The sequence below is a fragment of the Phasianus colchicus genome, chromosome 15, assembly GCF_987193195.1.
Source record: "Phasianus colchicus chromosome 15, bPhaCol1.hap1.1, whole genome shotgun sequence".
Taxonomy (NCBI): domain Eukaryota; kingdom Metazoa; phylum Chordata; class Aves; order Galliformes; family Phasianidae; genus Phasianus; species Phasianus colchicus.
Genome location: NC_143450.1, coordinates 17,780,229 through 17,795,184, shown reverse-complemented (window position 1 = coordinate 17,795,184; position 14,956 = coordinate 17,780,229). Strand labels below are relative to the sequence as shown.

At 54.7% G+C, this 14,956-nt stretch overlaps 1 protein-coding gene across 3 annotated transcripts in view; it reads right to left on the bottom strand.

Moving 5' to 3' along the window:
- ARHGAP26 (Rho GTPase activating protein 26) overlaps window positions 1-14,956 on the bottom strand; it is a 103,630-nt gene that overhangs the window by 80,748 nt on the left and 7,926 nt on the right. For all 3 annotated transcript variants that reach the window (XM_031598500.2, XM_090150695.1, XM_031598499.2), the window contains exons 2-9: window positions 7,445-7,540; window positions 6,503-6,564; window positions 6,129-6,200; window positions 4,714-4,815; window positions 2,313-2,423; window positions 1,214-1,318; window positions 834-963; window positions 420-520 (exon numbers count right to left, since the gene is read on the bottom strand). In XM_031598500.2, the coding sequence (XP_031454360.1) occupies window positions 420-520; window positions 834-963; window positions 1,214-1,318; window positions 2,313-2,423; window positions 4,714-4,815; window positions 6,129-6,200; window positions 6,503-6,564; window positions 7,445-7,540 (779 nt within the window). The remainder of the gene's footprint in view (window positions 1-419; window positions 521-833; window positions 964-1,213; window positions 1,319-2,312; window positions 2,424-4,713; window positions 4,816-6,128; window positions 6,201-6,502; window positions 6,565-7,444; window positions 7,541-14,956) is intronic.

The window sequence follows — 14,956 nt, the reverse complement described above, 5'->3', positions numbered from 1 at the left end:
CAGGACCAGCGTGCAGCTGCACAGGCTTCAGTTTGTAAAGCTTTCTCCTTTCACAAATAGAAATAAATGAAGGACAGATCTAAAACAAGAGGAAAAAGGTGGGTCTGTAACTAGAGGCAGCTGCTGTAAACTTCTCCTTACAAATAGCTGCATGCAGACACCGGAACAGAGAGCTGGAGCATGAAACAGAGCTGTGTCTGAGGGGCTCCAAACAATCAGGAAACCAGCAGTGCTGCCAGGGCAGCGGACAGCTTCCAAACATCTGCTGAAGTTGGTTTTTTTTTGAGCAAGGTGCAGAGTTCATTCCCCATGTGGCACTCACTCAGCCTGGAGTGAAGGTGAGCCACCTGCTGGTGTTGGTGTCACACTGCTGAGGTTGGCTCAGCCCGAGCAGCCTGCAGCTCTGCAGTGACACTCACCCCTTTTCCTCCAGATTTCTGGTCAAATGGCACCATCGTTATCCGCTTGGATTCCCGCTGGTACGTGCAGTAATGCTTCACCCAGGAGGTCCCAAAGTGACCTGCAAAGCAAACGCAGGTTTTATCCCCAGAACCTGTAGAGTTTCAATGTGCACCCATTATTAAGCTGTAAGTTCAACCATCATTTAAAACGACACGTTTCTCTATCCATGATTGTTGTTGTACTTTATAGGTGGCATAAGCATTGCTACCCCTTTTCGTTCAGGGAAAAGAGGAAGCAGACTCCTGCCAAGCACTGCCACTGATTCATGCCACCGCAGGGCCAGTGCCCTCCCACGTTCTGCATTCTGACAAATCTGCCTTTGTGTCCCGTGTCCCCCAGCACCCATGCACCGCATTGCCCTAAGCACCTACGTTTCTCCTGGACATAGAGATATCCCTCCATGGTATAAGGACTGATGTTTTTGTGCTCATGAGGATTCTCCTTCATCTTCTTCATCAGCGATTCAACCTCCGACCTCGTTCCTTCAAAGCGATTCCTTGTCTGCAAATCAAAACAGGAACACACCTTGCAGCACCCATGGGAAGGCTGAGACACTGTGCAGAAGAACTGCCACTTGGACTGTGTGCGTGGCACAGTGTTATTTATAACAAAGAATTTGCTTCAATTACACTGTCAACCCCTTTGCTTGAAGGCACACACACACACAAAGAGAGAAACCATCTCAATTAAAACCTACCAAAGTGTGTATGAGTTTTCTCTGCCAGACAGGCACAGCAACACAAGCACTTACATTCTGGATGCTGATGGTCAGCTCTGTCTTGAAGTCACTGAAGTCCTTTGCAAGCTCGTAGCCGTGGTGGTAGAAGGTGAAAAGCCCCTGCAGAAAGGCCAGCAGCTGCGTTGGGACAAAACAAATCAAGACTGTCAGTGCAGCTCTCTCTTCCAGCCCTATTTGTCCTCCTGCTTCAATCAACCCCAGTGACCCAACTGATACCCAGATCCACCCCACTCTGCCCATTGTGCCCCTGTGCACCACATCACTGACGCTGCGCTGGGAGCTGAGATGTGCCACCAAGCCAGGCAGTCACAGCCTGGTCATGCTTCTCTGAACTTGGAGTTATTCTTCACTCAGAAGGAATGACTCCTTGCAAACAGCAGAGGAGGTTTTGAATCTACCATGTATTTTTCATGGGTAGATAATAATAGGTCAAGGGAGAATGGTTTTAGACTAAAGGAAGGAATATTTAGATTAGATGTCAGGGGGAAGTTCTTTATAGAGAGAGCGGTAAGGTGCTGGCACAGGCGGTCTGGAGAGGCTGTGAATGCCCCAACTCTGGAGGTGAGAAAAGCCAGGCTGGATGGGGCCCTGGGCAGCCTGATCCAGTACTTATCTAGTGGCTGGCAGCCCTGCCTGCGGCAGCAGGGTTGGAACTTGACAATCCTTAGGGTGCAACCCAAGACATTCTATGATTCCTAGAGGAGCAGTAGAGCACTTAGCAGTGAGCAAAAGGCAGGTCCTAGAAAACTCAATTCTTTCCTCATTCCGTCAATCCTGCACTCTTTTCCCCTGTGAAAGTTACAGTCTCTCTGGATTCTATTTTTTCCCCCCATTTGAAGCCACTCCCTTTGCAGCTGTCAGCAGGCCCCACGGCCCAGCCCATCACAATAGAGATACCCACAGCACGTACAAAGAAATGCTTTGCGTGTGTGGGGCTGAGCCCCACACCAAGGGTTTTTCCTAAGCACATCTCCTGCCCCTGCCCCCAAACCTGTCCTACAGTAACAGGGACACCCTGTGCCCCAGCCTGGCTCCCCATCAGCCCTCACACAGTAACACATCCCTCAGGAATGCAGTTCTGTGGGATGAAAAGGGCTGGGTGTTCACTTACAGGCTCCACAAACTCAAACATCTTCCTCTCCTGGACCTCTTGCACCTTGAAGACATACTCCAGGGAGACTTCGTAGAAATGCTGCCGAACCAGGTCCACCTGGCTGTCTGCCTGCGGGCACCAGGAGATGAAAGAGGAAACACGAGGTCAGCGTGGCTGGGAGCAGCCAGCCCCATGGCACAGGGACAGCAGGGGCTGATGGCAGTGCGTCCATGTGGGATGCTAGCTCAGCTTCAGACATCAGTCTGGGGCTGGACAGATGGCACAGTGATTAAATAGAAAACTGATTCACATTAACAGGCTCCTTCTTCAGCTGAAAAAAAGTGTTTTTGATGACTCACGTTCACACCTCCTTGACAGCTGGGTAGAAGAGCACGAATTACAAGTGAGAGCAAGGAGAAGTTGCTGCATACTTGACAATGAAAGGCAATTCTGCACTTTCTGGAAAGCAGCGCATCGAGAGGCTGCCAGCAGCACCATGGGCTCCAGGCAGTGACAAACATCACACCATGCCACCAGTGAGGGCTGCTCCTGTGCTAGGCCAGGGGACAGCACACACCCTCTGCTTGGAAGAGAAAGCACAAGAGAGCAGAAATCAGGATACTCCCCAACAGAAGGGCCTCACTGTGTGCTGGAGCAGAGCCGCTGCACTGACAGCAGGGTAAGGAACACTGGCACCCCCGCCTCCTTCCCCAGCTCACTCCTGATTTTCCATAGGACACAGCCATAGAACGGAACATTTTCCCCAGGACCTGCCTGCAGCACTTGTGCTGGGTGTCTGTGGTGAAGAGGCTGAGTTTTCAGCAAACTGAGCAACTAAATATGATGCAACAAAAGAACTCTGCCAGGAGTTAAACAACAGATTAGACTCAGGGTGTTATTTAAATGGTCAGCAGCCAAAGCAGCAGAGAATTCCCATGGTTTCCTTCTCTTCTTGCTTTGCTGCAGCAGTCATGCATGTGGCCACCACTACCTTCCAGATGTGGACAGCAGGAAGAGATTAGGAAACATAAAACACCAAGCTACCCTGACATAAACTCTCCTCTCTGGCTGTCAGGGTGTCTAAGAGGGCTTCAGGCTGCTAATAATCAGCTGGCATTGGTTTTCCTAAAGCATTACCATTTCATCAGCAACCTTCCTGTGCACAACTGCCATAACTGCTTTTTGTAATGTCTCAGGGGAGAAAGATCCCAACTCCTGAACCCAGGAGCAGCAGCAGCTGGTTCCAGCTTTTGTAGCAAAAGTCAAAGTGTGGGGTGGAAGATGCCAGCAGATGGCACCAGCATCCAGCACTGCTAAACATACCAGCAGCCCGTGTTGCACAGCACAGCACATGCAGCCAGCATCCTGCATGGCACAGCACCACACACAGCATCTGCGTGGTACAGCACACCAGCACCCCACACTCAGCTGCCCTGGCTCCTGGATTGCTCCCTTACCCTGGGCAGGACATGACATCGCAGCCCTATAAAACACTGCTGCAGCCATAAGTGGCTCCTTCTCCACAAAGAAATCCTTCCACTCCAGTATCTCGCCATAGAATTTTAAACATGAACCAGAATATGGGTTTAAAAGGTTACTGAAGAGCCACAAGAGTGGAGCTCTGCACCTGCTGGGATGTAGGCATGCTGCCACGAAGCAAAGTGCTCACAGACCCAGAACATCCCTGCTAGGGCAGCCAGGCACGTCAGTCCAGATGCAGACCTCTCTCCAGCCCTGATTTGGTGGAAGCTGACTCTTTGCCACAGCCATACCCATCTGCTCTCTTGAGACAGATGGGGTCTGCACACAGTTGGGCCACAACACCTGAGCTGCCCCAGTGCAGAGATCACCACTGTGCCCACCAACCCCTCAGTGACGTGCCAGCACTCTGCCCAGAAGTACAGGGCCTGCCCCAGCCCTGGGCAGCTCAGGAATTCCAGACATGGAAGAAGTGATTGCAAGTGCAGGGTTCTCATCCAGTAAGAGCATTTGGCACAGCAGCAAACTACGTCCCAAGTAACAGGCTCTTAAAGCAGTTTACAAGCACTAAGCCTGATCACTCTTCCCACGAAGCTCAAAGCCAATGCAGCCACTTCTAGAGAAGGAGAATAAAAACATACATGATTTGTTATGGCACATGAGAAGCCTGCAGCAGAACCAGTTCCCCTACTGCTACACTCTTTAATTACAAGCTCTCTATCCTTTTTGATTGCTATCCATTTTGGGATCTCTCTGACTTACTCACCAAAACAGCTCTGTCCCCTTTGATTAAAGGAAGAGGGAAAAACCTGCCACTCACAGTCAGCACAGGAAAAAAAGTAGCTTATAGCCAAGAAAACCAATGCTAGAAGATGCAGAAAATATTCAAAAAGCTCAATGCAGTTACTGCTAGACACTGAAAATTCGAGGTTGCTCTCACCTCCTGGAGCTGGGATTCCTTCTTCTTGGAAGACAAGTTTAAGTGCTTTTCTAGGACACCACAGTACTTCTCAGTCTCCTTGTCATATTTCTTTTTGGCATCCTGCAGACCAGAACAAACAGTGTGAGCCTGGATCCAGCAGCACCACAACAGCCGAGAAGACCCAGCAGCATGCTGAGGACATTGCCCATGGGACCCACATGGGAGCACAGGCAACAGCCCCCAGCCCAGCATTCAGCTTCCTGCCCTTAACCCTCTGCTCAGAGATGCACGTGCAAGGCCACGCAGCTGGCTTTGTTTAAAGTTTGTTCCAAAAACTGATAGCAGCCCCAAAGCCACACCCAGAGCAGACACGCTTTGAAGAGCCCAAGTTGGACAGTGAAGGGAGGCAGCAGCAGGGAGCAGCTCCCTCATCTGCTTCTCATTACCCAGCCATGCACAGCTCCAAGGCACTGATGGATGCTGGACTGGCAGCCACGAGGTGCTGCAGAGGGATCGGCAGCAGCACCCAGCCCACAGCCCTTGTGGGGAGGACAGCAGTCCTCTGCAACGTGCAGAGCTCTCAGCTCTCACAGACAGCCATCCAGAACACTGCAACCCCAAACACACCAGTGCCAGGGCACAGAGGGAACAGCCGGGCTGACTTCTGGACTAAAAGCAGCGTTGTGCAGAGCTGCACTCCCAGGTTGCCCAGCCAGGGGACATCCAACCAGTGCCTCCAAGGCAGCAAGGCCCTGCCCCGTGCACCGACAGAACCCAGCACATCAACAGCTGGTGCTTCTGTAGGATCTCCCTGGAGGTTTTTCTCCTCTGGCTGCACAAGTCAAACCAGAGCAACCTTGGGACAGGACACAGCACTGCAATGCAAGCAGCCCAGCTCACTGGCACGTGCTCCTTGCTGGCAGCAGTAGGTTGTTATAACAACAGCAGAGCCACGGGCAGTGCTTCGAATTCCAGAACAAAGGCAGGAAAGAAAGGCGGGCAGGGACAGGCTGTCCCACAGCAGCCTGGGACACATGGGTGTGTTCCCAGGTTCCCCCTGACAGACAGTGCCCAGATCTCCAATGCTGGGCAAAACTGGGGCTGGGCAAGTGCAGTACTGGAAGGTTTCAGGAGACTGAGAATCCGGAGACTAAGGATTCACCTTGCAAAACGTTAATTCTGGTTTGGAGGAAGAAAAAAATCTGTTGGTCAACAGCTCATGATGGTGCATTACTTGCTTGAGGGTGAACCAGGAAACACCAAGGCACTTTATGTAAGCCAGATCGTCCTTGTGTCCCTCCCACACCCAGGCCCAGCAGCGCCCGTCCCTGTGGCACACCAGGTCCCAGACAGCACCAGGCAGCTCTGAGCTCTGCCCCAAGCCATGCAGAGGCTCACAGACCCAACATCAAAGCGAGGCCAAAGCCACCTACCTTAGCAGCACCGATCTGCTCCTTGCGGAACTTCTCCAGCGGTGTGATCAGCACCTCGCTGGCGTTCTCAATCTGTTGGACACAGAGTCACCCTGTGGTCCCCAGCTGGGCAGCACCGTGCATGTGGGCACTTCGTGTCCCACTCAGAGCTGAGAGCTGTGCTGCTGACACATCTCTCCGCTCAGCCCCCGCAGACACACCAGCACGGGGGCTGCTGTACGAGAATCCCTCCCTACACACTGCCATCACCGCCCACTGGAACCCACACACTTCACCCTCCTCCAGCTGCACATCAGATTAGGGGCCAGAATGGAGCTGAAGTGCTGCTACCAGACCCGCTCTCCATCCCCAGGCTCCCCACTCCCAGGCCATACCATCCGCATCCGCTCATCTTCCAGGTTCCGCAGCACTGTGGCAAACTCCTGCAGAGACTTGGCTGTAAGGGACACATGGACAGTTTTGGAATTTAACAGCATTTTCTTTTTTAATTCTGAACATCCAAGTAGCCATAGCATCACATTTCTAGCACTCGTTGCTGCTCAGGCTGGCTCCTGCTGCCCAGCAGCTCCTATGGCAGGCTGGCAGCTGTGGGCAGAAAGGAGCAAGGGGCCTGTGCCAAATGTCCGGGGCAATAACACTCGAATGCAGCAGGCACGGTGTATGCACTTGAGACAGAGCCTCACTTGGATGAGAAAGCTATTTTGGCCCAGAGACCAGCACAAATCAGCAAGAAAATCAGGACTAAAGCTCATTTGCTCTGCTGGCCCCATACTACATACATGCACAATGAACTCTGAAAGTCCAGCCCAGGCAGAAACAGGGTAACAGTGAACAAAGCAGGTGAAGCACTGGGAGATGCTGGGTGCAGCCCTGCCAGACCCTCACAGAGCAGCACCCCGAGTGCTCACCTACAGCCCTGCAGTGGCTGCTTGGACATCCTGAAGGCGTGCAACCAGGCTGCGCTCCCTTCCTGCAGACCGCAGCCACTGGCAGTGCCTCCAGCCACGACTACATCTCCAGATCCTTGCCCTCACACGTGAAAGGGCAAATAATAATCTAGATGGTTCCAGATATGGGCAGTCTTCCTCCTTTCTTATCTGGCAGAGGTAGATTTCAGGCGAGAAGCTACAACTGCTCTGCTAGCGAAGGCTCTGAAGTTGATGAACAAGGAGAAATGCACCGCTTCCAGAAAGCAGGGAATGGCCCTGATGAACCTCTGGGTCCCCCCATGTCTGTGTTTGTCCCTGTGCATGCACTGCTCTGCTTGGGGTTGGCAGCACAATCAGAGCCCCCACCAACCCACCTCCAGCTCTCACCTATGCAGATCTCATCGTCTGTTTCAGCGTCGCCGATGCAGCGGAACTTAAATTCATTGAGGGAATCTGCAAACTTGCGTTTGGCCGACGACAGATCTGTGAGAGGGGAATTGCAGACGTCAGCATGGGAACGGGCACCGGCACGACCTGACACAGGGACCCACCAGCCCCCCTGGGAGGGTTGCACCCAACCGCCCCCCATGCAGGCAGGCACCAGAGCTGAGGGCCCACGGCCCCGCGCTGCCCACAGAGCGAGCCGGCTGCAGCACGGCTCTGCTTACAGGCACTAATGCAGAGAATGACTGTTTTACAAGCCACAGACTCTCTCCAAGAGCTGAATCCTATTAAGTTATTACTCGAGATGACCTGAGCGGATCCAGGATTGGCTTTTCGAACCGTCCCCATGACCCTGCACACATCCCCAGGAACCACAAAGCTGCAGGCCTGACAGGAACTTGTTTTGAAGCAGCACAGGGACTCCAACCATGCTAAATTCCCCGTGCATTTCATTCAGTGTTCTCAACATCCAGGGAACTTCTCCCTTTCTGGGCAGAGAACGAAGATGTGCGTTCACACACACACTGCTCCTCCCAGGCACTGAACACCAAATGAGAGCTGTGGAAGAATTCAAACATTCTGCTTTTGTGGTGGGATGAGGGAGCTGAAAGCTTTATCCAAGCACTAAAACTGCTCTCCCAGCACCGCTTCTATCCCCAGGGTTAATCCTGCCTGCAACTCAGCCTGAGAGCAGAGCTGCACCCAGCACAACGTGCTCCTAATGCAGCAGGACCACAGAGGAATGAGGAATGGACAGCAGGGTGCAGTGGTTGGGGATACTCCAGGAGTGAGGGGGTTTGCTAGGTTTGCCCCCAGCCCTCTGGATCAGATGCTGACACCACACTGTCAGAGGGCAGCACCTGCACAGCCCAGGATGTGCAGCAGCACCCCCAGCACAGCACCCAGCTTTGCCCCAGGGAGGCTTGGAGGCTTCAGCCTGGCACAGAACAGCCTCCTGCTTCTCTGGTATGGTAAGGAGGAGGATGTTAACGAGGAGATGACGCTAATGACTCAAGGAGTCATTTCCTCTCTGCTGGCTCCACGCTGACCCCGGCCACACTTGGGCTGCAGACACCCTGACCAAGGCTGCTGTCCCTTCACTGCAGGCTGGGCAGGGGCAGCCCAAACCCAAGACGTTTTTGCACTGGTCTGCAGCACTTATAAATAGGCATGGGAGAGGCCAAGAGAGGAGATAACCCCCAGTGCTGCAGTGATAAAGGAAAGTCACTCCCAGCCGCCCTCTGAGTGACACAGCCAAGGCACCGCGATGCAGCAGCTGCTAAAAACAGCAGTGAGCTTGGTCAGAAACAGAGCTGGGCAGCACCCAGGGGCCCAGACCCCATTGGCACACCTCACATCCCACTGCCCATCGTAATTCTGGGGAAAACTCCTCCTGTGTAAGGAGCACAAGCACTGCAGCAGCGTGCTGGGAGGGAAGCGTTGACTCAGGCCTGTTTTCTCCCCAGGCATGAGAGCAAACAAAATCCTGCAAAAACTGGAGAGAAACTTCTGCCCTCCCTCATGCGTGAGCAAAATCCCGCAGCTCCCCACGCACATGAGTCAAACCTGGGCTGCACACGTTCTGCCTCCAACTTCTCTGTCTGGCTTTGTCAGTTGACCAAAAAGTGAGGTAAAACCACCACGAAGGCAGAAAAAGCCCACAGGCTGAGCAGCGCAGCTGGCCGGGGACCCGGGCACCGCCGGGGGCTGGTCCTGCCATGGCCATTGTCAGAGAGCAGCAGGGAGACCCAGCACCAGCAAGGACATCGCTGGCATCCCAGCCACAGCTTCACCAAACCCAAATTCTGCCAGCAGGCTCCCCACAGAAGATGCTGGCACACGACCCCACTGCTGCTCAGCACCTGAACCTTTCTTGTGCTCACAAACACCCCTGCAGTGTGGGGCAGGGCTGTACTCTCTGCTCCTCACATCAGCACCTCTAAGTAAACCCCAGCTGCCAAAACACAGCTTCTTCAACGACCCCAGGAGTGAGGCAAGCACCCAGCACATGTCCTCACATCAAAAATCTGCCATGCTTCCATGCTTTTTGTATGCCATCAGGCAGACCAAAGCAATAAAATCCAGCGCCACAGCAGGACTCCCCTCTCCTTTAAGGCTTCTTTCTGGCACAACAGAAGCAATCAGAAAGCAAGTGCAACATTCACCCGAGAACAAGAGCAGTTCTGAACAGCAAAGGCACTGCACATTGCTGAGTCACCTGGAGCTCATCCCAACCCCTCTGCACTGCCTGAGCCAGGCAGGCACCTGGGCTGCCAGTATGGGTCAGTGCAATCAGCTGTGCACCGTGCTAAAACAATGGCAGAACCACAGTCACCAGAGTTCTCCATCTGTCTGTCCTCTCCCTGCTCTGCGGAAGGACAGCTCCTGCCCCACGCTCTCCCTCATCTGCTGCAGGTTCCTCTCCCTTCTCCATTCCCATCCCGGGTGTTCAGGACAGGCTGTGCTGATGGCAGCACGGCAATTCCTTAGCAAAGCCAAGTTGACAGGAAGCAGGCACAGGCACTGCGTGCTGGAGGTCCAGCTGCGTAACTATGGCAACAAGCAATCCAAATAAAATGCCCTTTAAAAAGTGATGTATTGGCTTGTTACTGCAATATAGGGTTACCAGCTAAAACATTTACGGGAACAGCCACAGTAGCACTCCACTCCCTGAGAACTCTGCCCTTCCTGGAAGAGGGTTACAGCTCACACAGGGTGCCAGAATGGGAGAAAGCTGCAGGCAGCTGGGGACGGGTGACAAGGAAGGAGACGGCGGTGACTCTGCTGATGCAGTGCAGAAGACAGGGCCATGGGCAGGATGGCAGGGCTGCAGCAGCCCCATCCCAGTGGCAGGCTACGGCGAGCTCCAAGTGACAGGGAAGAGCCTGCGTGTATACAGAAGCTATGCGTGGGGCACGTGGCCCCAGCCAGGAGCAGCAGGGATCCCCAGCCACGGCCATCGTTCCCAGCAGCCCAAGTCCTGTGTGCCCAGGTCCTGCCAGCAAGGCTGCCAGCATCCTCAGGGGCACAGCTGCCAAGGGCAGGTCGTGAACAGCTCACCTCTGCCTGCAGAGCTCCTTCCAAAGCTCACAGAGGCCAAGAGCACAGCGGGCAGCAGCCCTCCAGCCTGGGGGTCCCCCGTGCTGCCCCCCATTCCGCCCTCTCTGCTGTCCCCAGTGCCACCTCCTCACCCCCACCATCCCGAGGAATCGTCCACATCGTCCTTCTGGGAAGCGGCTTCTGCTACCACGTGGGGACTGGAGTGCCTGTTTCCTAAACACAAAGCCCCTCCCCAAGACATGTGGAAATACTGCAGAAGGGAATTCATAGAACGTAGAAACTGATTTCACAACTCCACCCCCCGCACAAGGAAAGCCCCATGCCGGCCCTGTGGCACATGGAGGCAGCAGGCAGAGCTCCTGCAGGGCAGCACCGGGTTCCTACCGCTGTGCTGCACAGGGCAGAAGCACGGGGACAGTGCGGGGCCGGCTGCATGCAGCACAGCAGGGTCAGCACCCACCCTGCCCAAAACACTGTGCATGCTCGCAGCGGCGTTGCTACACTTCCTCTGAAGAAAATTGCTTAATAATCTATATTTAATGCTCGCTTGGACAACAGGAACCGCACCGCCTGCCCCTTCCTTCCCCACCACAGGGAGCACACAGCTCAGCTGGATGGGGCCAAGCAGCCCCAGCACAGCCCCACAGGAGGGTCCTGGCAGTGCAGGGGCTAATTCCACACCAACTGCCCTCACCCTGTGCTTCTGCCACAAGGAACACTGCTCATCCCAACACGAGCATCCCTCACCTGGCCACGCCAACCGCAGAACCACGAAGGTTGGAAAAGACCTCTCAGATCCATAAGTCCAACCCCAGCACCATGCCCACAGACCACATCCCCCAGTGTCACATCCCCACAGCTCTGGAGCACCTTGGGTGACTGGGCCAGTTCTGACTGCTCTCTGGATAATAATTTGTTCCTAATAGCCAACCTGAAATTCTTCCTAATAAGCAACACCCACACCCAGCCTGTCGCTTGCTGGTCTCACAGTGCTCACTGACAACTACAAAGACTGCAAACCATCGGCTGCTCCCTCGCTGACATGTTTCTTCCAGCTTCTCAAAAAAAAAATAATAGCATCTGCTTCCCAAACTATCTGCCAGTTACCATTAACAATCACTGGGGCACAAGTCCTGCACAGACAGCCCCTCCAACAGCCACAGGCTCAGGTGCTTCAGTGCTGCCCTGCAGCTCTGCAGGAGAAAGAGGCCAAGGAGCCATTCCAGCTGATCCCACCAGCAGTGCTGCCCTGTGGGGCTCTGGGGGCCATTGGAGCAGCACGAGGCTGCCCTGCAGCTCCCAGCACCCGCAGCCCTTCCCTCCCCCCGGGGAGGGCTGCATGAGCAGAGCAGCATCGGGAGAGCCTTGGAACATCTCAGCAGCAATCGTCCTGGCACAGAGACCCAAACACACCCATTGCAAATAATCTCACTTCAAAGCTGGTCCTGATCCACGCTGCATCCATGCAGGGCCGGAACCCCAACGCAGGAGCCCTTCCTGGCAGCAGCACAGTAAGGGCTGGGGCTCACAGCCCTGTGCTCAGGGCAGGACAGCCACAGCCCTGATCCCATGAGAGCCCACAGCCCCAGAGCCCACGCCAGGCCGGGACCCCACACAGCTGTCATCACAATTAGCCATGACTCATTTAATAAACAACCCATGCGCCGGGCGGCTGCGGTTAATCAGTGATTTAGTGTGGGACTACAGCTGCTGGCAGGTCCTGCCTTTGGTTCACCGCTCAACTCAAAATAAAAACCACAGAGAGAAGAGGGCTCAGCGTGTTAGGGAAGGGACGGTGCAATGCCAGGGGCAGAGCCCTGCAGGTACAGCCGTGCTCCCACCCTCAGCAACACAGCCAAACCCCTTAAGCCCAGCCAGGAGAGGCTGCACCATGTTCAAAGCTCAGAGAGCATCCTCTCAGCAACGGCTTTTTGTACTTTGCTTCCTTTAAAAAAAGACAGCACATCCTCCTAAGGAAGACCTGACGCCAGGCAATGGGATAAACTGGAACGACAATGGCTGCACGCACAGGCAGCACAGAGACCAGGCTTTAATTCACACCCACTGCCTCTGCTGGGTCCTCTGCTCCGAGCAGCCCAGCACACTGCACTGCTCTGCAGCCCATGCATCACCGTATGCCTCGCTTCACACACCCCGAGTGGATTCATACGGCAAAATGTTTGCCAGAGGGACAGAGAATCCATTGTGGGATGAATGGGACTATTGACTGGGCTCAAATAGCAGATCAGATTTGAGTAACACACTGAAGACATGAATTATTTTCATGGTATTTTAAGAGATAAAAGTTCTGCGCTTCACAAAAAACAAAGTCAGTCTTTGGCAGGGCTGCCCGGCTGCACAGCTAGAACTGCTCCCCGTGCCCCGGCAACACAGCACCCTGCCCGTGCCATCCCTCACCCCACATCACCGATGTCACCGCTGGTTTTGGGAGCACTGCCAGCCCAGGATGTTTGTGCCATGCTCTCCAAGACACCCCATGAAAGGCACCTAAGATCCAAGAGAAATGAAGCTGGGAGGACAGCAGGTCTCCTGGGAATGCTGCTGGTTTCCAGGAGGATGGAGGAGCTGCCTTTGGAGCGCTGGGGACAGCAGGTGAGCGCAGCCACAGCACTGACAGCCCCTGACTGGGGAGGACAAGGCGAGGCCGGGCACCAGGATGCAGCTGCACAAAACTCATATAGAACAGATCCAGGGAGAGAACAGCCACACGGGACATCAGAGCCGCTGAGTTGCCAACTACATGCCCTACTTTTCGTGCACATAAACCCAGCAAATATCAGGCCCCAGCCCCCACAGTGGGACAGCAGGGACTACAGCTGGGTTTAGCAGCCCCGGGAGATGTCACCTACATCCACCCTCGCTGACCTACATTAACAGCAGGGAGGTCTGCAAAGCACACGGCACGCAGGGGCAGCACAGCATTAACGCCGCGCAGGGCAGCCCTGCAGCTCCGCACCTCTCAGCGCAGCCACCAACGAAGCCCAGAGCCGGCACTGAGCCTGAGCTGGGTGCTGTGCAGAGCTCAGCCCCAGGAGCAGCCTGCAGCTCCGCTCACACACAAGGCGAGGCACCGCTTCCTTCCATTCACGTTGAACTTGCTGCTCTTCCATTTCCGTCCGATGTGAGGAAGCCGATCATTAATCAGAGCCCTCTTCCTTCTGCCCTGTGTTTGCCTTGTTCCTGAATTCCAACCAGCCCCAACCTCTCACTGATCCCCGCACTGCCGAGCTCAGCTCTCATGTAGCTCACATCCTTCCTGCTCAGCTTTTCTCACCGTTTGCCCGTACAATCCCTGTCACAGCAAACCCACAGCAGCACCTCCATGAACAGATCCCACCGCACGGCTGTGGGGTGCACACCCAGCCCCATGGGGACACCGGCACGACAGGGCACGGACTGCGGGCACACGGGATTAATCCTCCATTTAACCCTCGTTAGAAATCCTCAACAATCAGCCAGCAGAGCTTCCAAAAGCAAACGGCACCAAACCGACAGCTGAGGGCAGGCATGGCATGGCTCAGCACTGCCCCTGTGCTGAACAGGTTATTCATGGGGTGAAGCACCAAGGGCTGCACAAGCATGTCCTGCTTCCCACAGAAGGGCCCAGCATGCCAGCATACTGCAGCACCCAGAAAGAGAAGGGACGTGAGGCCAACACTGCAGTGGGCACCAGGAAGGAAGCAAAGCAGCATGTCCAGGGCTGCCCTGCAGTGTCCATGCTGCCCATGCTGTGGGCAGCTCCCCAGGGCAGAGCTTCGTGGCAGCATCCTGCTGCTCCCACCACGCACACCCAGACAGGGATCCCAATGCCATCTGAAACATGGGGGGTTTGCAGGGTACCCCCAGCTCCTCGTGCCCACCTGGTGAACACAGCGGGGGAAAAAAACAACCAAATCTCTCCACATCCCCGTCCAGCTTCCACGTCTGGCACTTCTCCCCGTGTTTATTTTTGTTCACATCCTGGTGTTGTTTTATGGCAACCCTCCCCCCCGGCCCCTTCCTAACCTGTAATCTCACCAGTAAGTAGCTGCTGGCGTCTGGCAGCCGGCGTGCTGCAGGGCTGAGCCCAGCCCCTGAGCATGGGCATGGAGACAGGTGGGAGCAGGTGAGGGATTGGAATGAAAGTAACTGGAAACGTTGGATACACTCCCTGAACAGGAGGAATACGGCAAGACAGCAAACCTGGTGACAGCTCAAGTGCCTGGAGAATTCAGGGAAGTGGCGATGAAATGGAAAACCACTGCCCTGAACGCTGCCAGAAATGCCAGGGCACATTGCTAACAGGTCCAGAGCACCAACAGGGCTGGGAAAAGGCACCCGAGAACAGCACCGCTGCACCGAGAGCAACGCAGACAAATAGGGAAACAGCTATCA